Source organism: Myxocyprinus asiaticus, chromosome 16 (assembly GCF_019703515.2).
Source record: "Myxocyprinus asiaticus isolate MX2 ecotype Aquarium Trade chromosome 16, UBuf_Myxa_2, whole genome shotgun sequence".
NCBI lineage: Eukaryota > Metazoa > Chordata > Actinopteri > Cypriniformes > Catostomidae > Myxocyprinus > Myxocyprinus asiaticus.
The window spans coordinates 23,335,385-23,361,524 of record NC_059359.1 but is presented as its reverse complement, the minus strand read 5'-3'; the positions used below and the strand labels follow the sequence as shown (position 1 = coordinate 23,361,524).

At 38.0% G+C, this 26,140-nt stretch overlaps 2 protein-coding genes across 4 annotated transcripts in view; one reads left to right on the top strand and one right to left on the bottom strand.

Annotated features, from left to right (window-relative positions):
• Positions 1-2,303, top strand: part of LOC127453717 (band 4.1-like protein 4B) — a 44,109-nt gene extending 41,806 nt beyond the window's left edge. For both annotated transcript variants that reach the window (XM_051720336.1, XM_051720338.1), the window contains one exon: positions 32-2,303. In XM_051720336.1, coding sequence (XP_051576296.1) covers positions 32-95 — 64 coding nt within the window. In that variant the 3' untranslated portion in view covers positions 96-2,303. The remainder of the gene's footprint in view (positions 1-31) is intronic.
• LOC127453718 (epithelial splicing regulatory protein 1-like) lies at positions 2,229-26,140 on the bottom strand. 2 transcript variants are annotated; one of them, XM_051720340.1, is made up of 15 exons: positions 25,763-26,140; positions 25,187-25,315; positions 24,648-24,761; positions 24,437-24,551; positions 22,967-23,065; positions 22,816-22,870; positions 22,298-22,408; positions 22,049-22,181; positions 21,328-21,370; positions 20,435-20,736; positions 17,084-17,317; positions 15,405-15,603; positions 11,562-11,769; positions 8,821-8,992; positions 2,229-3,867 (listed from the first exon to the last, which is right to left on the bottom strand). In XM_051720340.1, exons 1-15 carry the CDS (start codon positions 25,892-25,894, stop codon positions 3,757-3,759), a joined length of 2,157 nt encoding a protein of 718 aa, XP_051576300.1. In that variant the 5' UTR covers positions 25,895-26,140; the 3' UTR covers positions 2,229-3,756. The 2 variants fall into 2 exon arrangements, with proteins under 2 accessions (XP_051576300.1, XP_051576301.1); XM_051720341.1 differs by having other exon boundaries at positions 15,417-15,603.

Sequence of the window (26,140 nt, the reverse complement as noted above, 5' to 3'; positions counted from 1 at the left end):
TATGTGTGTTTGCTAATGTGTGTTTGTGCAGCTCTGAAGACCTGAGGATGGATAGAGAAAAACTGCTGAGGGCTCTTTTAATGACAGAACTCTGAGACAACATACACATAACACAACTGCTTACAGACAACAAACCCTACTTGGACAACAGAGCCGTTAATTCAATGCACTATTTTCACTGTTACACTGTATACGGACCTGAAACAAACCTCCATCACATAAGAGCTATTTTAGCATGTTTAAAGCGGTCACAGAACATGGTTTCCAGAAGCATTTGCTTGTTTGCTTATTCTGTTAATAGCATGGCATCAGTATCGCCCTGTAAACTGTACAAACTGACATAATGAGTGGCTAATTTTTAATAATTCTTTATACTTATTGATCTCAGTGTTTTATAATCTGTGTCCTTGGGGTTGGGGTTGAGAGGCCAGAGTTTGTTGAAATGGGTCATGTTTGGCATTAAGCTGTCAGTGTATTGGCCTACTGTATATTTGGCTATGTTCGGAATAGCATACTATCGTACTGCTCCCACTATTTCTGCAGAGAGTAGTATGTATATATTGTGTGCAGTATGCACATTTTGTGCACGCATGGAATACACGGGTGACCTACTACATTTGCGAAAATATGCAGTATACAGTAGAGCAGTGATTCCCAACCAGGGGTACGTAAGCAGGTTCTAGGGAGTATGCGAAAAGAATTGGATTTTGCTATGTTGAACCTCACAAAATCACATGTGTGACTGAAAATAAAAATGATAAAATTAGCGATGGGTAAAAATACTGATTTTCCAATTAATTGCAATCTTCATTTGCACTATCCCGATATAAATTTCAGGTTTATTTTAGTTATAATGTCCAAAATGCTCAAGCGTCCAAGATTCACGTGGCGAAAATTTGGAGAAGGATGTTGATGCAGGTATTGCTCCCAAAAGGGGTGGGTGCTCCAAACCACCATTAAAGATATTGGGAGCCCCTTACCTTAACCGTTTCCCTAACCTTAACCGTGAGTGGAAGTGACGCAACCCCGCTTCTGGGGTAACCACACCCCCTTCTGGATTTACCTCGCCCTCTTTTGGAGATGCCGCCCCTATTTGGAGGTTGCAGCTATACCTACTTGAAAATTTGGCGACTCTAGCTTGACTTGACCGTCCTTTTTCAGATTTTCTGAAAATGAAATGGAAGTATCAACTGCATTTTACATTTCCTTTTTGACCCATTATTTGATCTAACTGCCAAGAGTTTTTCACAAAACTGGATTAAAAATTACAAACCAATCATTTTTGAAATAACAATATTAAAATAATACAATTCGTTGAACTTGCAAATGTAATAATGTTTTAGCATACTATTGTCTGAAACATTTGTCATTACATATTGTGTACTACACAAACTATTTTTAGAAAAACAGTAGACGCATAGTGTATCCTACACAGTATGTAGTAAGTAGTATGCTAGTATTCCATTCTGAACATGCCGACCGTGCTCACATGTCATGCAAGGTTCCTAATATATATTTTGTTAAATATTTTACTGCTATCTCTAATATAAATTTTCATATGAAACTACAGTTTTATAAAACAACCTACTTTATCTGTAATATACAGTAGAGGAAAACTTTTCAGTAAGTTGAAGAGACATCCAGTTTTGAAGCTCACATTGCGCAATAGAGGGCATTAAAGTAATAGTTCACCCAAAAATTAAAATTAACACCAATTTCTGATGGTCCAAAAAGCACACTTAGTCAGCATCAAAGTAATCCACACGACTTTTTCACATTACTTTGATGCTGACTAAGTGTGCTTTTTGGACCATCAGAAATTGGTGTCCATTCACTTGCATTGGATGAGGCTAAAAGCCTGGGATACTTTTCTAAAAATCTTAAATCCTGTTCTGATGAAGAAAGAAGGTCATATACATCTTGGATGGTCTGAGGGTGAGTAAATTATCAGTAAATTTTCATTTTTGGGTGAACTATTACTTTAAATATTCATTTTAGATTTGCCTTTGAGAAGCGAGTTAGGAGGCGCAACAAAGTGAAATTTGAGCTTTTTTTATTTTCTTGTATACAACTTGATTATCATAAAGGAGAGCAACTCCAATGGTAATATTTTGATATAATCACACTGATTTAAATAAAAATGTATTCCACGTAGCTCAGTCACTTCTCACTTTTTTAGGTGAAAATGTACATATGTACAGTAGTCAGTGATTAAGTCACTCAATCTCTCAGAAAAGTTCTTAAATTTGCTTTATTTTAAGTTATTATAAAATATCAAAATAAAATAATACTTTCTCCAAACAGCCAAATTCATGATTTCTTTCTCTACTTATGTTTATAAACTAGAGATAGGATGGAAACAGATCGGTAACATGAACGAGTAATGCTTTTCCTTTTGCTACTGCCTGTAGGCATGTGTGGGTACTACATACAAATAAATCACACTGACTATTTTGCTGTCATTCGCTTTACACCTACAGCTCATAACAACCTAAGCATGCAAATTACTCACTAGTATTGAGAAAAAAAAAACATGGTAAAATAAACTAGAAACATTGGCATAAACAAATAGGAGGGTACAGATGGGATACAGCTGCAGGTAACAAATAAACCTGTTCACATTCCACACAAACACTCCTTAACACACAGACAATGGGTGAAAATACACCTGTGTGCATTACAGCATGCCCGAAACACTCTCTGAGTGCAGTGAATAAACACACATGCATTGACTTTTGGTTATGGTGTGCATGTGAAAGCACACACACGTCATACATCCATCGAGTTTCATCTGCTACACATACAACTAGTACATTTATCTATAGGATTTTGTACATTGGGTAAGGACAATGCATATTTATGATTCATGACACAGTTATAAAGCACAAAAGTAATGAATTGTTCCTGATTTTGCTTCTGAGCAATGTTGGTGAAAGGGTAAGTCTTTCAAAACCTGTTAAGAAAATGTCCTGGTCAAAAAAAAAAAAAAAGTATATATATATATATATACAGACACACACACACATTGCGGTAATTGGGGGTAAAATGTGCATAACTGTCATGAAAATAATGTCTTATTGGTCTTAAAATAGGCTTTATTTTCTAAATGCTAAATGTAATTTCTTGTTTTTATTTCAGACTAAAATAGGACCAGGCCATATTCTTGACAGGTTTTGTGAGAATCACCTGCCAATTAGATATGAACGTGTAGTGTACGGATTTGGCGAACCTTGTAAACATGTTAAAACAGCTAGCTCTTTGAACTTCATCATGCAATTTAAAACCTTCAGATTAAAGGCCTCCACATATTTACACATACTCATAGTAGAGTCACATCAACAGGGAAATACACACTAACACACAAACGTTTTTTCTGGTCCTTTGGCTTAAATTTATGGTATCAGTGAAAGTCTATCTGGATTCAGCAGGTAGAATCTTTTAGACCCTGGGTCGAGCAGCTATTTCCTGAGTGAACATCACTGCATGTGCATGTATGTACACAAACATACAAACTCTCACAAACACATATCTGACTTCAGCAACGAGACCGTATGAGAAGAATATTAGCTCTAATGCATAAAAAACAATGTGCAATATACATTAATGTCAAAATACATATATATATATATATATATATATATATTTTAATTCTCATATAAATAGCTAATCTAAGGAATGGCATAAACTGCTTTGTTTTGAGGGGGTTCGTTGAATCCATGCTCCACCAGAGGGGTGTGGCTTTGTGAATGGATTGGCTTAAAGCAACTGCAAGTCAAGATAGGCCCCGCCTCCTAGTGTATGGTCTCCAATAGGCTGCTTGGCCGACAGCACAGAGGGGAGAGTTACCAAGGCATCACTGTTGCCGGGCTAAAGAAGAAAGAAAGAAATTCGGTTTAATCAAGGGATACATGCTTATGCCTCATTATTGGTAATAAGTCCCACCTAAAATGAGTAATAACACTCCTACTGACTAAGTAGTGAACTGCCTGTGGCAAATGGACAGCCTGCATGGGAGGAACACAATGTGGCTGTGCATGGCAGGAGCCGCAGTTATTTTTATAATGTGTTCATTAGCCCATAACTTCATAGAACCCATGTGGTGTCAAATATTTAAAGGCCAGTTCTTAAAGGTGCACTCAGTAATTTTTTCCTTATTAAAAAAATTTACACAAAGAATAGCACTTTTAAAATGTTTAAAAACATGTACATTCGCATGAAATGAAAATCAATAGCTTAAATATAAGATGTTTTATTCTACAGTATATTGAGAGAGGCCCCTCACATGATTCAGCAGATTACTACTCTCTTTATCTCAATAACTTCCTTATTATCCGACATTTCCGCTCAAAGAATGAATTAATGGTGGCTAACTGCCAATAGCACAATGGCAATGGCATTGGTAACCAAAACTATTGTTTTTGCGTAATGCTGCATCTCCGCTGCTAGGTGTCAGTATACAGGTGCATCTCAATAAATTAGAATGTCGTGGAAAAGTTCATTTATTTCAGTAATTCAACTCAAATTGTGAAACTCGTGTATTAAATAAATTCAGTGCACACAGACTGAAGTAGTTTAAGTCTTTGGTTCTTTTAATTGTGATGATTTTGGCTCACATTTAACAAAAACCCACCAATTCACTATCTCAAAAAATTAGAATATGGTGACATGCCAATCAGTTAATCAACTCAAAACACCTGCAAAGGTTTCCTGAGCCTTCAAAATGGTCTCTCAGTTTGGTTCACTAGGCTACACAATCATGGGGAAGACTGCTGATCTGACAGTTGTCCAGAAGACAATCATTGACACCCTTCACAAGGAGGGTAAGCCACAAACATTCATTGCCAAAGAAGCTGGCTGTTCACAGAGTGCTGTATCCAAGCATGTTAACAGAAAGTTGAGTGGAAGGAAAAAGTGTGGAAGAAAAAGATGCACAACCAACCGAGAGAACCGCAGCCTTATGAATCGATTCAAGAATTTGGGTGAACTTCACAAGGAATGGACTGAGGCTGGGGTCAAGGCATCAAGAGCCACCACACACAGACGTGTCAAGGAATTTGGCTACAGTTGTCGTATTCCTCTTGTTAAGCCACTCCTGAACCACAGACAACGTCAGAGGCGTCTTACCTGGGCTAAGGAGAAGAAGAACTGGACTGTTGCCCAGTGGTCCAAAGTCCTCTTTTCAGATGAGAGCAAGTTTTGTATTTCATTTGGAAACCAAGGTCCTAGAGTCTGGAGGAAGGGTGGAGAAGCTCATAGCCCAAGTTGCTTGAAGTCCAGTGTTAAGTTTCCACAGTCTGTGATGATTTGGGGTGCAATGTCATCTGCTGGTGTTGGTCCATTGTGTTTTTTGAAAACCGAAGTCACTGCACCCGTTTACCAAGAAATTTTAGAGCACTTCATGCTTCCTTCTGCTGACCAGCTTTTTAAAGATGCTGATTTCATTTTCCAGCAGGATTTGGCACCTGCCCACACTGCCAAAAGCACCAAAAGTTGGTTAAATGACCATGATGTTGGTGTGCTTGACTGGCCAGCAAACTCACCAGACCTGAACCCCATAGAGAATCTATGGGGTATTGTCAAGAGGAAAATGAGAAACAAGAGACCAAAAAATGCAGATGAGCTGAAGGCCACTGACAAAGAAACCTGGGCTTCCATACCACCTCAGCAGTGCCACAAACTGATCACCTCCATGCCACGCCGAATTGAGGCAGTAATAAAGCAAAAGGAGCCCCTACCAAGTATTGAGTACATATAGAGTAAATGAACATACTTTCCAGAAGGCCAGCAATTCACTAAAAATGTTTTTTTTATTGGTCTTATGATGTATTCTAATTTTTTGAGATAGTGAATTGGTGGGTTTTTGTTAAATGTGAGCCAAAATCATCACAATTAAAAGAACCAAAGACTTAAACTACTTCAGTCTGTGTGCATTGAATTTATTTAATACACGAGTTTCACAATTTGAGTTGAATTACTGAAATAAATTAACTTTTCCACGACATTCTAATTTATTGAGATGCACCTGTAAGTTCAAGATGACTGCCATATCGGCCAGTGTAATATAAAATAACATTTACTGAAAGCACCTTAAATAGAGTAATATTCTGAATAATGCATGATAAAAACCATTACATATTATTGCTAAATACTTGTGTATGATACTGGAGTCATCAACACGTTCTGAAACACATATATGCTCTTCACAGTAAATCATAAAAGCAATATTCTTTCTAACCTCGATTTTTGCTTTTTTTTTTAAGAAAAGGAGGGAGAAATCGAAATTATTTTTTGTGGTAATCAACATTATGCCACAAAAGCTGTCGATTGAGCTTAACTTGTATTGAACCCAGAACACACCAAGCGACTTTAGCGAACAAACGTGCAACAAACATAAATGTTACTATTTCAGACTACACATTGTGAAATTCTTCACACCCTTAAACCTGATCCAAAATGTTAAGATGAGACTGGCGCCTCATTTCACTCTGAGGGACCCCCCTCCTCTTGTTCAAATAGTATATTATATCTACTGTACTGTGCAAAAGTCTTAGGCACATTACACAAAAACATTTGTCTTAAGATTATTTTATATCTTCATCTTTAGTGTCAATAGGAAATATCAATTTTAGATTTCCAAACATTCCTGTGACAAGGAGGAGGGCGGGGCCACGCCGCGAGTCCGCAAGGCCGGCCCCCATTCGGGCTAATCAGCCGAGGAGAGGTATAAGGCCGAACCGGATGCAGCAGTTCGAAAGAGAGAGAGCCACACGCAGCTACCGTGTGTGTATTTGTGTTGGTGTCTTTTTAAGTTCTTATTAAAATATTACTTTGACTTTTCAGCCGGTTCCCGCCTCCTCCTTTCCCATTATAACCTTGTTACAATTCCTTTGGCAAACAGAATCGAATACAAGTACAACAAAAATCCTGCAACAGATGGTATGGCCCCCACAGAGCCCGGATCTCAACATCATTGAGCCAGTCTGGGATTACATAATGAGACACAAGCAATTGAGACATAGAACTGTGGCAAGTTATCCAAGATGCTTGGAACAACCTATCTGCCAACAACCTTGAAAATACTGTGCACAAGTGTACCTAGGAGAACTTGTGCAGTTTTATAGGAATATTCTGGGTTCAATACAAGTTAACCTCAATTGACAGCTTTTGTAGCATAATATTGATTACCACAAAAATTGGCCCCATTCACTTTCATTGACCTTGATTTTTGCTTCTTTTAAAGAAAAGGAGGGATGAGTCGAAAATAATTGTTGTGGTAATTAACATTATGCCACAGATGCTGTTGATTGAGGTTAACTTGTATTTAACCCAGAATTTTCCTTTAAAGGCGTAGGGTGGTCACACCAAATATTGATTTAGTCCACTTTGTATTAAGTTAATTGATAAATGAAAATTATTCATGCCATTCTTTTTGAAAACATCATCACTACACAACATGTTTTACAATGGCCATTTGCACAGTACTGTGTATATATTCAGTATATTTGTAGTTACTGGAAGACTGTTATAGGTTTGTGCAAAAAGAAATCTATGAATGTATGAGCAGTGTTATAATTCACAAAAACTAAACTGAAAACTGAATGAAAATGTTTTCATTAAATAAATAAAAATGAAAACTAACATAATTGGAAAAACTGAAACTAAACTCAAATACATTTTCATGGCTCCAAAATGAACTCAAATAATATGAAAATGAGTCATTTGTATGACTGCTTATGTATCATGAGTTTTTTTCCTTATTTTGGTCTACACCGGCAGAATCCTAACAGTTGTCTCCCATAGCAACGGAACATATAAGAAACAGTAATCAAGTTAGAGCAGGCCAATGCACCGCACCTTAACTCAATGTCTGTGTGTTTCTGTGAGGGAATTCAGACCAGAAGAACCTGTTCTGCACACAGAGGGAATGTGACAATGCAACTATATGGCCCTGTTACTCAAACCCACTAAAGCATCTAAATCTTCAATTCTGAACTCCGCAGGGTACAGGACACACCTTAAATGTTCTCTACAATCCAGCCCTGCCCTGCCTATAAAAAAAAAACACACACACACACAAACAAACACACTTAATGGTGTGGAACAAACTAGGACTTGTATTTGGATCAGTGGTGCTCATTAACATTGAGAAAAACCATTCGTTTTGTTTTCCCTTTTTCACCCAATTTGGAATGCCCAATTCCCAGTGCGCTTTTAAGTCCTCGTGGTTGCATAGTGATTCGCCTCAATCTGGGTGGCGAAGCATAAATCCCAGTTGCCTCTGCATCTGAGACCATCAACCCATGCATCTTATCACGTGGCTTGTTGAGCGCGTTGTCACAGAGACATAGCACGTGTGGAGGCTTCACGCCATCCACCATGGCATCCACGCTCAACTCACCACGCGCCCCACCGAGAACGAACCACATTATAGCGACCACGAGGAGGTTACCCCATGTGACTCTACCCTCCCTAGCAACCAGGCCAATTTGGTTGCTTAGGAGACCTGGCTGGAGTCACTCAGCACGCCCTGGGATTCGAACTAGCGAACTTCAGGGGTGGTAGCCAGCGTCTTTTACAACTGAGCTACCCAGGCCCCCGAGAAAGACCATTAGTAGCTGCCTGTCAGTACTGTTTAAATTCCGTAAAGTTCTCCAGTGAATTTTATAATATTTAGTTACCTGATATTCGGAAGGCATTTTAACTGTTTTTTTTTAAATAATTAATTAGATCCTACAGGCACAAATTCCTATCCCTTTTCTGAATTCACATTGTTATTATGGATTAGAGTCATTAGTGGGTGGATGTGTATTTTAAACTCACCTGATATCCATGTACAATGCTGAGGATCTCTTTAACCCCACTGTTGTAAGCATGGGAAGGGGCGTGACCTTGCATTCGTATCAGTGCTGTGGGTGGGGCTGAAAGGACTGAGCCAACTGAAGGTGTGTGGCCAGCAGAGAAGTAGCTGATGTTAGGGGGGGAGCCAGGTGGGCTGTGGTTAGACAAAAGATATACTGTATATGAAATTTAGAAAAAAGGTGAAAATGTCAAAACATTAACAACAGAAATTATAATTTGGTGTAACAGCATTAAAGGTAAAGTGTGTAATTTCTGTGCCATTAGCATCACCAAACGGAATTGCAAACCTATGGAATAATTTTCAAACAGGTTACTACCATCTGCCATTGGTCGAAATACAAATAGTTCTGCCTCAAACTCCTCAAGCTATTGATTGAGCCAATGCTAATCTTACTGGCTGGTTTGGATGTTCAAATAAACAGAGCAATGTTTTAAAAGCACCACAGTCTTTACACTTTTAGGGGGAATCAACCAGGAATAGCTTGCTTATAGATAGCAACATAGTCTCTGCACACTGGGACAGGAAACTGGTGTAAGACAGTCTTTAAACATTTTACAAAAATATACACACATCACCTTTTTTTTGTATTTATTTATTTTTCTCCCCTTTTCTCCCCAATTTTTAGAATGCCCAATTCCCACTACTTACTAGGTCCTCGTGGTGGTGCGGTTACTCACCTCAATCCGGATGGCGGAGGACGAGTCTCAGTTGCCTCAGCTTCTGAGACCGTCAATCCGCACATCTTATCACGTGGCTTGCTGTGCATGACACCGCGGAGACTCACAGCATGTGGAGGCTCTTGCTACTCTCCGCGATCCACGAACAACTTACCACGTGCCCCATTGAGAGCGAAAACCACTTAATCGCGACCACAAGGAGGTTACCCCATGTGACTCTACCCTCCCTAGCAACCGAGCCAATTTGGTTGCTTAGGAGATCTGGCTGTAATCACTCAGCACACCCTGGATTCGAACTCGCGACTCCAGGGGTGGTAGTCAGCGTCAATACTCATTGAGCTACCCAGGCCCCCCACACATCACCTTTAAGTTGTATAGCATAATGACTGTTTTTCATGGTACTGACATGCAAATTAAAATAATAATATTATAGTAATTACCACATATTACCACTATAAAGGCTTTCCAAGATTTCCCCTACAGTAGATACCGCTCAGTGATAGTTTGATTTATGGGGCTTGTCTTTACTTTTCTGTGGCCTTCTTAAAGTTAAAATAATTTAAAGCTTATTTTTCTGTCCTTATATCTCACATACACAGGTATGCACACTCAGTACGTGAACCAGTTCTTCCACTATGGAGTGTGCTAAAATAGGCATTATAGCTCCTTTAAAGGACCTGTGCAATCTGTTACGCTTTTAAACACACCCAGTCCTTGTTGTGCAAGCCCTTCTTAGAGACAAAGTCATTATGTTCTGAGCTTTATTTAAGCAGCTCATCAAAAATGCCTGAGGCAAAAGCTCATTTACACTAACATAAAATACACAGGCAACTATCACAAAGACAACCTTTAAACACAAAACACATTACCCTCAAACACACACATTACACGCTTACACAATGTATTTCAATATTCACACTTAACAAAACCTCTCTGTCTATGCTTCTCTTATTTGTCAAAACATAACATACTTACTGGCAAGTTTCCTGAGGTCACATAACGGTGACATAATTTGACTTGTGCACTTTTACTTACTGACTAGAGTATTTGATGTCTAACTTAAAAGTAACTGAAGTGTGTAATTTTTTTCAATGATGAAGTACTTTCTCCTATGTAATCTTAATATGCAGACACATTTTTGTTGTGAAATATGCAGGATTTTACATTTTGTCAATATTGAGTAATGACCAAAATCGGGTCTCTTGGGCTTGGTTCTGTCCTGTGACAGGCAGGTTTGGCTCAACAATGCTCAGATCGAAAAATGTAATAATTCAAATTTGGCTGGACAATCAAAAAAATTTGAAACCATTTTCAGTGTTGGCATAGTTACTGCATTTAGGCTTTTTAGGGCAGAGTTGCTCTGTGATGCTATCAAAACATTGCTCAGTTTGTTTGAGCATCCTGACCAGCCCAACACAGAAACACTGGCTCAACTAATGGTATGAATATGGGGCTTGACTATTTGTTTGTCAGATCAATAGCCAGTTTTGGATAGTAATGGACAAAATGTAATCTGTATTACAAGTAATTCGATTATATTAAAATGTTAACAGTGTGTAATCATATTACAGTTACTTTTTTACACCTACTTTATGGATTATATGATACAGATTGCATTATATATCAGTTTTGACTAATAAAAAATCGATTTTCATCAAAACAAGCAATAAGTAATCCAACAATAATCAGAATGTAATCAGATTAGAAAGTTTAATTTAAAATATTACAATACTGATTATAATTTTAGTTGTGTAATTTGTATTCAGTACCAGATTACACTTCAGAAGTAATCTACCCAACACTGTCAATAGCAGATGGGGAAACCTGTTTGAAAACATATATTATTTTTGCAATTCCATGTAGTGAAATTACACACTTCAGCTTTAAACAGGGATAAGTGGTATGTAATCATCTTTGGTAAATGAAATTGCAGCTTCCAATATTTCTTACCCAGGAATTAACATTTGTGCATTACTTTCTGAACTGACTATGGAAAACAACAATAGGTATGTGATAACCCTCACCTGGGATAATAGGTGGTGTAGTTCATGTACAGTGGGTTATTGCCAGGATAGAACGCAGTGGTTGGGGCCAGGGCCCGGGGACTCAGCAGGAACTGGGAGGGGTAGATAGCTGCTGGCTCCACAGGTAGTACCGCCCCTGCTGGAAGGACAGCTCCAGCAGGAAGGACAGCCGTCCCGTGAGGAAATGAATACGATGGAGGTGATAAACCTGAAACGGGGGAGGGGCAGGTGGGACATAACAAAATTACTGAGTGAAAAAAAAACCCTGCTTGACTCTGAACCAGATTTGATTCTGAATTAAATCATGCTCGTAGAGCTTTCATGTATAAAAACTCTTTCAATCATAAGACTTGTGATTAGTCAAGTTATTTTCACCAATCAATTGTGGGTGTGGTCCTGAATGAACCTAAGCAAGTTACAATGAGGGCTTTATGCATTTAACTGTTTTCTTAAACTACATTCACAGCCCGTTTACATGTCCTGGTCATTGTTTGTCATCAGAGGCTCATGCAGTCATCCCATCAAACAAACAATGAACAATGCAGGGCAAATCAACTCTGTCAACAAGCTGGAGCATGGGAAAACCAAAACACCAGCAGTAGCCACCTCAAAAGCCCACCTCAAACACCTGTCACATTGTGAACCTGCCAATAAAATGAACTGCCGTTCTAGAGCAGTGTTTCTCTGTGTCTAAATGAGTTGTCTTGCAGTCAATTGTCTTGCATGCCACATAGTTAAAGGGTTAGTTCACCCAAAAATTAAAATTTTGTCATCATTTACACAGTCACCATTTACTTTCATTGTATGAAAATAAATGATGACTGAGGCTGTCAGTCTCTTACATTCTGCCTATTTGGGTTGGGTATTGATACAGATTTCCCAATTCGATTCGATTCCGATTCACAACCTCTCGATTCGATTTGATCTCGAGTCATATCAGTATATTTCACTTATAATGTCCCGTTTGGTAACATATGAAAGAAATTCTCTCCCAGCTAATGCTGTTAATTATAAAGGAGACCCTCTAACAAGGTACATTACGGAAATATAAATGTTACTAATTATGTTTTATTCGATTTTCATCATAATTTTGTCACATTTTGGCTTTTTAAAAATGAACAAATCTATGTATTCAAACAATAAACATATTGCATAGTACTGTATATAATTTGTTGTTACATGTTTATTGTTTAATTGCATAATTTGTACTATTTACAGCTATTTACATTGATTTGTTGAACACGTTCTAAAAGAGCATCTGTAAATGAGCGCACATTAACTAGAGAGGACTTGAATGGCTTTATCTCATCTGTGCCATGCATGATTATAATTAAATGTTTATTTGTTGTTGTTTTTGATCAACAACTGTCTGTAAAGAACAGAAAGGGTATTAAATGAGGCATTATTCAATGACAAATTGGTCACGTGGATCTCATCTTTGGACACGCAGAACAACTTTTACCCTCAAAACGTAGTAAAAGGATCACACTGCTAAATACTCCACCCCTATACTACACAATTACTGGTGATTGAAATGTAAACATTTACCAGAAAGTTGCCAGATATATACATTTTAGTCACATAGCGCCAAATTTATTTGTAAATGCAAGTGATTTCCACTCATTGTAGTAGAGCGTTGCGCATAGAGTAAAAGATCGATCTTAGGATTTAAGGTTCGATATCGAGATCATTCAAATGAAGACTGCGATGCATTGGAAAATTAAAAAAAATTTCCCACCCCTACTGCCTACCATTTTCTTTTGTGTTCCTCTGAGGAAAGAAAGTCACATATGTTTTGAACAACATGAGGGTGAGTAAACTATGACAGAATTTTCATTTTGGGTGAATTATCCCTTAGCACTCCAGGTACGATTACAAATCTCATCTATAATGTGTTTTGTGTCTCATCACTTTAAATATCCCAAAATATTTTGCTCTCCGAGCTGGCAAAATACCAGTTAACTTCAATAAAGAAATTCCTCTGTCCAACAAGTTTATATTAAAATTTCGATCCCAATCTTTACATCACACACACATTATTTTTGTCATAGTGACACACAAAGCATGCAGCAGACCTTAACCCAAAAACATCAATATCTGCCACTATAATTCAGCTACAAGTCAGGTATGTTCCCTTCACCCTTCAGCAGCACAAGCACAGGCTGTGGCTGCACAAACAGCTAGTGTTCGGACTCCTTTAACCAAACTTAGTCAGTGGAGTGCTGGGGCTTTTTCATGTAGAGTTGGGCAATATAGCAAAAAAATCTAGATATTTTTCAGCCTTTTGATAATATTCAGTATATCTGAATTTTTATGTATTTTTACTTAAATGGCTTTAAAGATTTATTTGTTCAGTCAGAGGAACTATCATTTCTTTTTTTCTTTCTTTTTTCTCCCCAATTTGGAATGCCCAATTCCCAATGCATTCTAAGTCCGCGTGGTGGCATAGTGACTCACCTCCACGTCTGAGACTGTCAATCCACACATCTATCTAATCATGTGGCTTGTTATGCGCGTTACCGCGGAGACATAGCGCGTGTGGAGGCTTTACGCTGTTCTCCGCAGCATCCACGCACAACTCACCACATGCCCCACCGAGAGTGAGAACCACACATTATAGAGACCACGAGGAGGTTACCCCATGTGACTCTACCCTCCCTAGCAACCAGGTGCTTAGGAGACCAGGCTGGAGTCACTCAGCACGCCCTGGATTCGAACTCGCGACTCCAGGGGTGGTAGTCAGCGTCTTTACTCGCTGAGCTACCCAGGCCCCCTGAGGAACTATCATTTCAACCAAACAGCCATTGCTATCGAAATGTTTAATGTAAGAACTAAATTAGATTTAATAATTTTCACTTATACATTATGCACCAATAAACCAATAGAATAATATAATATAAAAACAGCAATATTTATGTACATACTGTATACATTATATTTACTATATCATTTTCTACATCAAAAATCCCATGCAAACACTGCCATGAACATTTTTGAATTAAGATTTGTTGAATAAGAGTTATGGATCGAGTACCTGAAAAAAGTTATTTTGAACGGATTCACACAAATGAATCAAACTTACTCTTATACTTAAAAGTATTCTAAATAATGAGTCTTTAGGAAACTTAAAAAAGCGCATTAAAACTGATATTATCGAAGTTGCTTGATTTTATATCGGACACAAAATCATTGCAAATATATTATGAATATTCAATACATTGCCCAGCCCTAGTTATTGTGAAAGTAGTCAAATAACGAGTTTTATGACATTTAAAAAAGTGCATTCAAATCTTAGCAATATTATCAGTGTTGCTTAATTTTATGTTGCAAGCAAAATCATTGCAAATATGTGAATAATCAATATTTTTAAATAATCCAGCACTAGTTATTATGGTAGGAAAGTTACTGACCTGACAATCTATCCAGGACTAGAACTGAAGAAGAGAGAAATCTACTACACCAAAAAGAAAGTTACTCCACATGTGCCTTACCACACAGTGCAACTGATCACATGATACTATGATGTGGATTGAAATCTTGTGCAAAATTAGAAAGATTCAGAATCACCCCCAATCAAAGCCCTCAGTTCCCCTGCTGTGGAAAAGTAACTTGGCCATATTTCACTGCAGTCATCAGATCTGAACTGACCAAATGAGATTCCTACAGCTCCTGATGCCTATTCCTGCCCATTTCTGGAAAAATTTGGACAGGACACCCACCAAATGAATGAATGAATAAGTGAATGAATGAGTGAGAAGAAGGGGAAAAAACCGGAAGGCGTGAAGCGCCACCTACCCGCACACACAGCTGAGAGAAGCAGCCCCAGAGCCCAGCGGCACTTACGTCGTAACTTACATGGTGGCGGCGAGAGGCCGCTCCTGTTGAGCGTTCCCCCCATCAGCACGATGTTCATCTCCTGAGCAGAACATGCAAACACCTCCACATAACGCTCCTTCATGCAGCGCTTGTGGCAACGCTGGGCTGCCAGGAACGCCCGATCGGCCGAACGCATCTGGATAAAAGCATCACCCGACGGACGACCCTGACCAAACACACATTCACAAATGTTGAATTAATAAACACGGTTTTAAAAAGGATGAAACCCTGTAAATAAATGCAAAGTGGGTTAAATAGTTATAAAAAAAGGCAAGAACGAGAGAACTAAGTCATCAACTTGGACCTTGATGTTTAATAAAAAAACATGCAGGTTTTCTTTGTGTTTGACTGCAGATATGCAAGTCTATTTTTTATGTTTCTGTGGGTTTGTGTGGAAATATTTGAATGGCTTTACAGCTTGTGCTCAAGTTTAGATTTCTTCAACATGTTTTTAGACAGTCGTTCTCAACTGGTTTTGCTTCAGGACCCAGATTTTACATTAGACAACAAATGGTGACCCAACACAGAACCAAAATTGTTTATTGATCAAAGGTTTATTAAACAAAACTGTCCTTAAAAGCTAAATCATTAAATTCATAATATTATTAAATTGTAATTTATTAATTTTGGGACGCATCCCACCAATGGAGAACCACTGCTTTAGATATTGCATGGACTGAGGCATGACTGTCAATTCAGAAACACATTGTAAAGGAATGAAGAAACACAAGTCCTGACAGAAGCTGCTGCACTGAGTGATTCATCATCCTTTTTATGGAATGGTTGTTCTGGCAGTGCCAAAGGCAGAAAATGCCTTGACAGAACACATTCTTAAAGGGATCGTTCTCCCAAAAATGAAAATTCTCTCATCATTTACTTACTCTCATACCATCCCAGATGTGTATGACTTTTTTTCTTCTGCTGAACACAAATTAAGAATTTGAGAATATTACCTATGTTCTGTAGGTCCATAAAATGCAAGTGAATGGTGGCCAGAACTTCAAAATCATGTAAGACAGTAAAAAAGTAATCCATATGACTCCAGTGGTATAATCAATGTCTTTAGAAAGATATGATAGGTGTGGGTGAGAAACAGATATTTATGTCCATTTGTACTATAAATCTACACATTCACTTTCCCAAGCACTCTTCTCTCCTGAGAGTTCTTCTTTCATTTTTAGGAAATGTTCTTCATGCATATCGCCACCTACTGGGCAGGGAGGAGAATTTATTGTAAAAAGGACTTAAATATAGATCTATTTCTCACCCAGACCAATCATATAGCTTCTGAAGACATGGATTTAACTACTGGAGTCTTATGGGTAGCTTTTATGCCACCTTTATGTGTTTTTTGGAGCTTCAAAGTTTTGGTTACCATTCGCTTGCATTGTGAGGACCTACAGAGCTGAAATATTCTTCTAAAAATCTTTTTTTGTATTCAGCAAAAGAAATAAAATCATACACTTCTGTGATGGCATGAGGGTGAGTAAATGATGAGAGAATTTTCATTTTTGGGGGAACTATCCCTTTAAGTATATAGGTGTGTTATTCAGTTAAACTCTATATGAATTCAAAGTCAGTCTCTACCTTCTGATTTCTGTGTATACAACAGTTCATAAGAATGTAAGTGGATCTGAGAGCGTTACCTGCTGGTTAAGCACCATGTGCACTCCATGTGGTTTTATGTCAGCTGTGTATTCTCCCAGGAAAACCAATATGTCCTGGATGGTGGCATCGTAAGGCAGACCCCTCAGTCTCACACAGTCCCGGACACCTGTCATGGTGGCCGTTGGGGGCAGGAATGTGGGCGGTGGTACCACAGATAAGATGGGGGAGGGGGCCACAGGTATTAATGGGGTAGATGAGTATCTGTTCAGTACCTGACACATACAAACACACATGCTGGACTTAAATGGCTGATAATGAATTTTTTTTTTTTTTTATGACCAATGCAGATCATTGTAATGTTTAAGTGTCCAATCACCAATATTAAGGTTGCCACACAGTTTGATCACTCGTAATTACTGAATAATGATTTTAATTTTAAAGAGATTCAACTCACAAAGAGCAATTCCCAGCCTGATTATAATTAGAAAAATGTATAATCACAACAAAAAAATAAGATGTGCATTATTAATATTTTAATAATAGCAATTATTATTATTATAATAATAACAATAATATTGTTACCAACAGTCAATTGTACGACAAAGTCGAACGTTTCCAAACAGAAATTTGTAAAAAGATTTTGCCATTTATCTGCACAGCAAATATTAAGGAACTGAAAGTAGAAAAGCATGAATACCGGTTAAAAAAATGTCGGTCAAACCCATAATCAGTCTTTTTCTAGCCTGTGTCCTCAAACATGCCCTAATATATGAAGACAACACACTTACTAGGTTTTATGTGGAGGTTCAGGTTTTATATTTGTTGGAACTTTACCAGATCAGGCCTGTCTAACCTTCCACTTTCTATTAGAGTAAGCCAAAGAGTCCTCACTGTCACTTTAGGGTTCTGAGACAGCGCCCTTCCCAGTCAAATACACATGAGCTCTGCTCAAAGACAAGTTAAGGTGAGCTCAACCATCTTCTATGGTTGAGTAGACTTTAAATTTATTTAAAGATTTAATAAATATTAACATGAAGGAATTCCAAGTAATTCTACAAATTCACTGACACAGTGAAATTTTAAGGTTTTTATATTTGAAGAATGGGAGGATTAAGAGAATCTGGTTTGGGAGAATAATTTTTATGACAGCACTGAAAAGCTAATCTTTTACAGGTCGCCGAATTGAGTGTTTGTTCAGTGAGCCGGACATTCAGCTATAGTAGAAATTTATACACACACTGACTCACACACTCAAAGATCTCACGTTTAACTCTGTCTGTCTAACAATCCAAACAAACTCAAATACAATCCAAACGACAGATCATTAAAAGTGCTTACATGCACTTGTTACCTAAAAGGGATAGTTAAAAAAAATGACAATTCTATCATCATTTACTCACCGTCATGTTGTTCCAAACTCGTATGACTTTCTTTCCTCCGTGGAGCAAAAGGAAGTGTTAGACTGATAGAATGTTGCCCTCAGTCACCAATAACTTTCATTGCATCTTTATTCCATACAATGAAAATGAATGGTGACTGAGGCTAACTTTCTGCCTAACATCTCCTTTTGTGTTCACAGAAGAAAGAAAGAGCGCTAATTCTAAGCGCGATTTTCGTGCCAGCGCAAAGCACAAGTGGGAGTTTTGTATGGTGTATTGTATGGTAATGAAGCGGTGCCAAGCGTAATTTTCCTGAGAAATAGATCATTGCGCTATGACGTTTCAAAAGCACATCTGTTTCCAGCGCAAAGTCTAAACTCAGTTCCTGCATTTGCAGTTTGGAGATTCCATCAGCAGGTGGTAATAAAGTCCATGTCCAAACTCTGAAAATATAATGTCCCTGACAGTCAGTGTTTTAGCCGTTTTATGAAACAAAAAGAGATTTGTGTTAAACTATCTATAGGTCATGGTTATATTTCAATTATTACTCTTATTATGTTTATATTTACAATTGCACTTATGATCTAATTTGTATTGGTCTTTTTCCACCTGTTTTCTCAGAGTGATTTTTAAGTCACTGCAAAAGCAGCCGGTGGAAGTAGTTGGAGAGGGTAAAATGTTTGGATTTGGAATGATTTTTTTTACCACTTTGTTATTTTGATTATATTTACATTTTGTTTGAAGTGTAATTTGAATATAGAAATATTTTTGGTTACATTTTTTCATGCTTCAATAAATTAATTTAATTTTTCAAAATCGACCGGTAAAAGTGAAATGCGTTTCAATACAATCACTAATAATACTAGCCATGATTTGTGTGTCAGTAGATGAAAATGATTAATAATACTTACATTCTCTACAATTTAATGCAGCCAAAATCCATATCCATTTTCCATGCATAAAAAGGAGCATGTCACATTTAACAAAGATGCAGTTAATGCACAAAATAATGGAAGTCCATATTTCTATTCTTATAATTCATTGCATACAGTCCATTTACACTACCAACTTCTTATGAAAGTGCTGTCTTTGTTTATATCACTGGTGCTTGAGTGAATGGACTATAAAATAGGACACAGACGTTGCAATAACCGGGGAAGAACCTCCGAATTGCATTGCACTTGATCAGGCCTATTAGCGCCTTGCACGCACAATTTTGCCAAATCCACTTGTGCCTAGACTTAGCGCATGTTTGCACAAAAATACCAAAACTTCATGGCCATGCCCACTGACTTTGTGCTTATGACCAATGGCATTGTGCTTAGTCCTAGTCCTAGCACTGTTTTTTTTTTTTGGGGGGGGGATTTTTCCCCTTTTTCTCCCAAAGGACGAATCCCAGTTGCCTCCGCGTCTGAGACAGTCAACCCGCGCATCTTATCACATGGCTTGTTGAGCGCGTTGCCACGGAGACATAGCGCGTGTGGAGGCTTCACGCCATCCACCGCGGCAACCACGCTCAATTCACCATGCGCCCCACCGAGAACAAACCACATTATAGCGACCACGAGGAGGTTACCCCATGTGACTCTACCCTCCCTAGCAACCGGGCCAATTTGGTTGCTTAGGAGACCTGGCTGGAGTCACTCAGCACACCCTGGGATTCGAACTAGCGAACTCCATGGGTGGTAGCCAGCGTATTTTACCACTGAGCTACCCAGGCCCCCAGTCCTAGCACTCTTAATATAGGGCCCAGGGTGAGTAAATGATAACAGCATTTAAATTTTTGGGTGGACTATCCCTTTAAGGTACTATTTTTACTTGATCTCACCCTTAAAATGACTTTCATTGGTGTAACCTAATGTATTAGGTAATTTAGCCATATAAAATAATATTTCTGTCTTGAATGAAACAAGTTAATTTAGATGATACCACATAAAGCACATTTTTAGGGTACCACACAAAGACATTTTTTTACAGAGCATCAAAACAAATGTGACATCCTGGTCTCACCTGTTGCACCTCAGCTGCAGTGCTCTTGAAGAGCTCTATGTATCTCTTGCCCAGGATGTCCTTGTGTTTCTTCAGCGCGTTCTGAGCATGCTCCTCGCAGGAAAACAGGACGAAAGCGTCCCCAGTGGGCCTGCCATCGGGAAAGCGTACAAACAGAATGCCTTCGCTGCCATCAGTCACGGGGCACGCCGGGGAGAAGAACTGCAGCACCTGCTCCGCAGTGGCAGTGAACGGAAGTCCACGCATGCGTACAATAACCTGATTCTCCCTCGAGAGAAAATTGGCTACTTCATTAGAGGTACCTGTCAGTCAAAGATTCACATATATGAATAAGCCACTCAACACACACTGAAAAGGGTTGTAACCTGCAACTGTTACCTTAAATAGCTATTTTTACCTGATTTAACCCTTATAATTAGTTTTGCTGTTGTAACCTAATGTATTCAATTTAATTTAGCCATATTCAAAGATATAGAAATATTCAACAAAATCAACATCAAGAGTTGAGGTTAAAATTTATATGAATGCATTAGGGAAAGCATATATCGTATCATACCAAAATACAACTTCTTGCCTTCACTAGTTCATTTTAAAAGGCCCTGTGATGTGACCAAAGTACAAATACTCAATGTAATATCTCAATTAAGGTCATGAAAGCTTCATGAATAATAATTATTAGATAATTATAAAAATTCTGTTTACAATAGTTTCAGGAGTATAGCATGTCACAATGGAGGACATGTTAATTTTGCTAAAGATTTTCATGGCACTAACCATACTGCAAATTATGCAACATTCATTCACAAACTAGTACAACTCCTTTAAAGGTGCTGAATTATGCATCCACGTATCACACACACACAAATTCAGGGACAAAAATGTGTTATTTTTACCTCCTGCTATCTTTAGAAAGTCTTCACCTGTTGCCTTGTAAACCTGCAATGCAAAATAGTGTTATTGTATTACCTGTGACAAGCTTTAAAATTAGTATTACTACAATTAAAAAAGAAAAAATCTCAAAAGGTGCATTTAACTAGACATCAGTTCATCAGAATGCTAAATGTAACTTAGCACAGGGTTTCCCAAACAAGAAAAAGCGGTTCATGAGATTGTGATAAAAATAGCAATGCTGAATTTAATTAAATAAAAAATGTGTAATAATGAAAAAAAAAAAAAAGTAAAAAAAAAAAAAAAACGTTATCTTCAATGATAAACTTCATGAATAAACATGCACAGAACAATAAAAACAATTTAGGTCATAGGGGCTTAGCTGCAAAGGAAGTTTGGGAACCCCTCTATCGAGGATTTTTTTTTCCTTTTTTTTTTTTGCAGAAACAGAGTTATTGTAAACACAGGGTTTCCCAAACAGGTGTTCACTAGAAAATGTGGTTCATGAGATTGTGATAAAAATGACAATGCTGAATTAAATTAAATAAAACATTTTAATAATTAAAAGAAATGAAGTAAAAAAAATTTTTTTAAAAAATAGTTAATTTAAATGTAACATCAATTAGAAAAATAACAACATATATTTTGGGATAACAGCAAAAAGTTTGGGAACTTTATATTGGAGACAAATTCATCTTTTTACTAGCTTTTTAAATGTTGGTGTACCTCAATGTATCTGGTGCCCATGTGATGCTTGTGTCTCTGCAGGGCCAGATCCCTGTGCTCTTCACTCTCAAATCGCACCAGTGCTTCTCCATTTCTCCTGCCCTGAGCGTTCAGACACAACGCAGCACCTCCTCTACACACACAAAGAGTCATTCATCAGACAGGTAGTCAACGTTTGATTGCCACTGTACACAGTTTGCATGATAATTAATGTTGGCTGTGGGTTGTTTGTAGGTTTTGCGTGCATACTTGGCGATGTTGAGACCCCTGAAGAAACGAGCGATGTCCTGGTCTGAGGACTGCCAAGGAAGACCTCGAGCTCTTATCACCGTGTTATCGTCTACCCTCTCCATTTTACTGCTACGCACACCGAGCACACACAGGAAAAAGTTGATTAAAGGAACAGTTCACCCAAAAATGAAAATTCGGTCCATTTTTCACCCTCACGCTGTTCCAAACCCATATGACTTTCTTTCTTCCATGGAACACAAAGTGTGATGTCAGTCACCATTCACTTTCATTGTATGAAAAAAGATGCAATTAAACTGAATGGTGACTGAGACAAACATACTGCCAAACATCTTCTTTTGTGTTCCACAGAAGAAAGTAAAATGGGTTTGGAACAACATGAGGTAGAGTACATTATGACAGTTTCATTTTGGATGAACTTTGCCTTTATCTTTTGTGTAACTTAAACAAGCAGCACTGTAAAACTGTTTCTCAAATCAATGAAACACATTTGCAGACAAATGTTTGTTAGCTCTTACCAGGTGCCAGTCTCAAACTTGTCATTCACTTTTTCAGGACAAGAAAATGTATGGCCTATGACAGAGAATAAAGCAGGTTCATACCAAAAACACTTGAGGATATTGAATTCATATATGTAGATGGCAATATATAGAAGTTTAAAGAACTTACAAACAGGCTCAGAGAGGAGTGCTAAAACAATATTTGACATCTGCTCAACCTTGTAAGCAGTGAAAGCATGAAGAGATGAATCTACAACAACATTCAGATCTGACCACAACAGTCAAGGAATACAGTGTCTGTGTTTAGTGTTACAACCTACACCTTAATTACTAGTTAATAACACAGTTAAGACACAAGGAACATCAAAGGTATGGTTTACAAATGTAAAAGAGATACACAATAATCTTCAATGAAAGCACAATGCAAACATGAAGGACCAGTATGACTTTGGATTAACCTTTCTTACTGTGTACACTCAAAAAAAAAAAAAGAAAAAGGATTTCTGCTGCTTGTTCAATTTACTTAATTAAAATAAACTAAAGTAACACAATTCTAGAACATTATGTCACAACTTGATTTCACTGTATTCTATCCATTTATATTTGAAAAATGGAAGTTTACTTAATCGATTTGAGCTGGGACTACATGAATCCTTCTTGTGATTTTAATGTAGCATTGATGAAACTGGGCAGGCGATTTCCATTTCCCAGCATGCTTTTGCATGGGACTCGATAGGGAGAGTAAATGTTAAAATTAAGTGTAATTTGATGTGGTTTTGTGCAAGATGACCATATAGAGGGATACTTGTTAGTGTTCTTCTAGAGATTTAGAAGAGTGTCTGTTATTTTGGAGTTTTGGGGGTTATCGTTATGGTGAAGAGTGGAGCTTGAGCCAACGATGAGGACAAGTAGATGTCACACACTGTTCGCTTCGTTGAGCAAATGCTGTGCTGCTAACCATAGAATAGTTACTAAACTATACTCTGTAGTGCTACCAACCAGCATTTATTTAGCATGCTAACATTCATTTTCACTAGTTAGTACATAAAGAAATAAAAGACATTTATTTAATTTACACTGACACGTCTAATTTTGTTAGGTTTACCAAATTCAAACAGGTTTTTCTACAAAAAGTGTATGTGTCGAGATTGCATAGTAATTTTAAGTTAAGAAAACTCATTTTAAACACGTAGAACCACTGTCCACGACTGAATCAAGTTCAGCCAAAGAGCTATTTCTTTGAGTGCAGACAGGGCTGTGCTATTGCATTATGTGTTTGACTGTGTGTGTGTGTGTGTGTGTGTGTGTAGACATTAAGACGTTACAGCGTAGGTGTGGCATGTTAAGCTTGTTGGCTAAACACTCTTGTCTTTCTCTTGCTGCCTCAATGAGCCCACACTATTGTGAGTCTATTTGCATTTCAAAACCTTGGGATCCTGCAGCCAACACCCTGTTGCCTCTCTCTCTCTCTCTCTCTCTCTCTCTCTCTCTGCACACACACAGACACACACACACACACACACACACACACACACTCAAACTCAACTCTACACTGGCTGTCAGCTGCAAAGAGAATTAAGAACTAATATGTGCTTTCGAGAAAGGCAGCAATGAATATTTGACATGTTTTTAAGGATACAGTCAGCCATGACCTGAAGATTCAAGTCTTTCAATTCCCCTTCTGATGAGATTATTTTCTTAAACTCTTTCCGCAGATCAAAAAATGAGAAAAAACACTCAGGCAAAAAAATATTCTGTAAAGCAAAACAAAGAAGGTTATTAACCAAGCTTGCAAATCACTTGATACTACAAATATCACCCACTCAGCTGCAGTGTTTACAGTTTCATACCTTGCTGGAGGCCTCAGGATGCAGGACTTGACGCATGTGCAGCTGTCCATCCATACAGAGGCAGAAGGTGTTCCCTGCATCTGTGTCCACCTCCGCACAAAACTGCTGATTCAACTGCACACATGTAGAAACTATTAAGTAAATGAAGTCAAGTCACCCACTTTCATGTGGCAGTGTTTAATCTACACCCACAAATTACTGCTCGCACAAGCATTAAATGCTGTCTAAGCTGTCTAATAATGTGTTTTTAATAAGTTGTTGCAAAGATATGCAACAATTATTCTCTGAGTTCATTGAAAGGATCAATTAAATCCATTAGTTTAAGGAATGTCTTGAGTATGAACTAGGAACTCACAAATATAAACATCATTATGTATTCAGAACCAGCTAATTAACTAAGAAATAGGACTTCTAAACAGAACTGACACAACTGAAAAAAAAAAAAACATTCCACATTACTGTATTTGATTGTTGTTGATTCTGTTTTGTTATATACGCAGTCCTATTTTTTCTCGACAGATAAATATGAGAATAATCACCTGGTCAATGGCTTCCTCAAGTGGAGCAGCAGTGGTCAAGGCCTCCTCGGTGAGTCCAGTCACCTCCTGACACTCCTCAGAGAGCTCAATGTGCTCCGGTTTGACAAGCAGTATGTTCACTCGACCAGCCTAAGTGTAGGAAGACAGGAATGATCAGTAAAAATGGTGACATGCAATTGTTAGCTCAAGGAGCTATTTGTACCTGATCTAACGCTTAAAATTAGTTTTGGTCTGTGTAAATTTATGTATTCAGGTTGATTCAGACATGTTAAATAATATTTTTGACTTATTTCAAACCAGTTAGATGTTACCACATGAAGCACATTTTAAGATTAACATTTTTTTCAACGTAGACAAATGCATAAATAAATGCAAAAATAAATGAATAAATAAATAAACAAACAAACAAACACTTGGCCTAAGATTCTGTCATAATTTGTTTAAAAAAGACTTACAGGCCTATATCAATTTAAGATGCACACTGCTGTAAATGATTATTTCTAACTCACTCTCTCACCCCCACCACACATACACACAAACACGAAAACACACCATCAGGACGAAATATGAAAATACCTGTTTAGTCGCTAAATCCACAACTTGCCAAACCAACTGTACAATTTCCTTTTCATCTGATCCTAATTGGTCCCCACTTGCGCCAGATGTGGTGGTGAATAAAAGCAGCAGATAATCGGGATTAACCGTCATGTTAGGAAGGAAAAACTATTGTCACCACCCCGATGCCAAAAGAAAACCTACAGCTCAACTCCAGGTGATAGAGAAGCTGAGACCCCAGTGACCCCACACCTACGGACAGATCAGTGCCGGGTTCGGACTCTCCTTTACGTGTTCCGTGGCCTTTTAATCGCGTGCGTGTCAATGCAATCCAGTCCGGAACGCCTGTCTCTGCTCCGCAATGGCTGCTCAGATCGCGCTGGTTTTGTGTGCGACCTA

Bases quoted from the DNA above. Each gene is read 5' to 3' on its own strand.
- LOC127453718 (XM_051720340.1), bottom strand. From the start codon at position 25,894: ATGACGGTTAATCCCGATTATCTGCTGCTTTTATTCACCACCACATCT. The intron at 22,182-22,297 runs GTATGCACGCAA...TTGTGTGTGTAG, and splicing joins AGGGGTCTCAACATCGCCAA to AGGAGGTGCTGCGTTGTGTC. The intron at 11,770-15,404 runs GTAAGTGCCGCT...CCCCCGTTTCAG, and splicing joins GCCACCATGTAAGTTACGAC to GTTTATCACCTCCATCGTAT.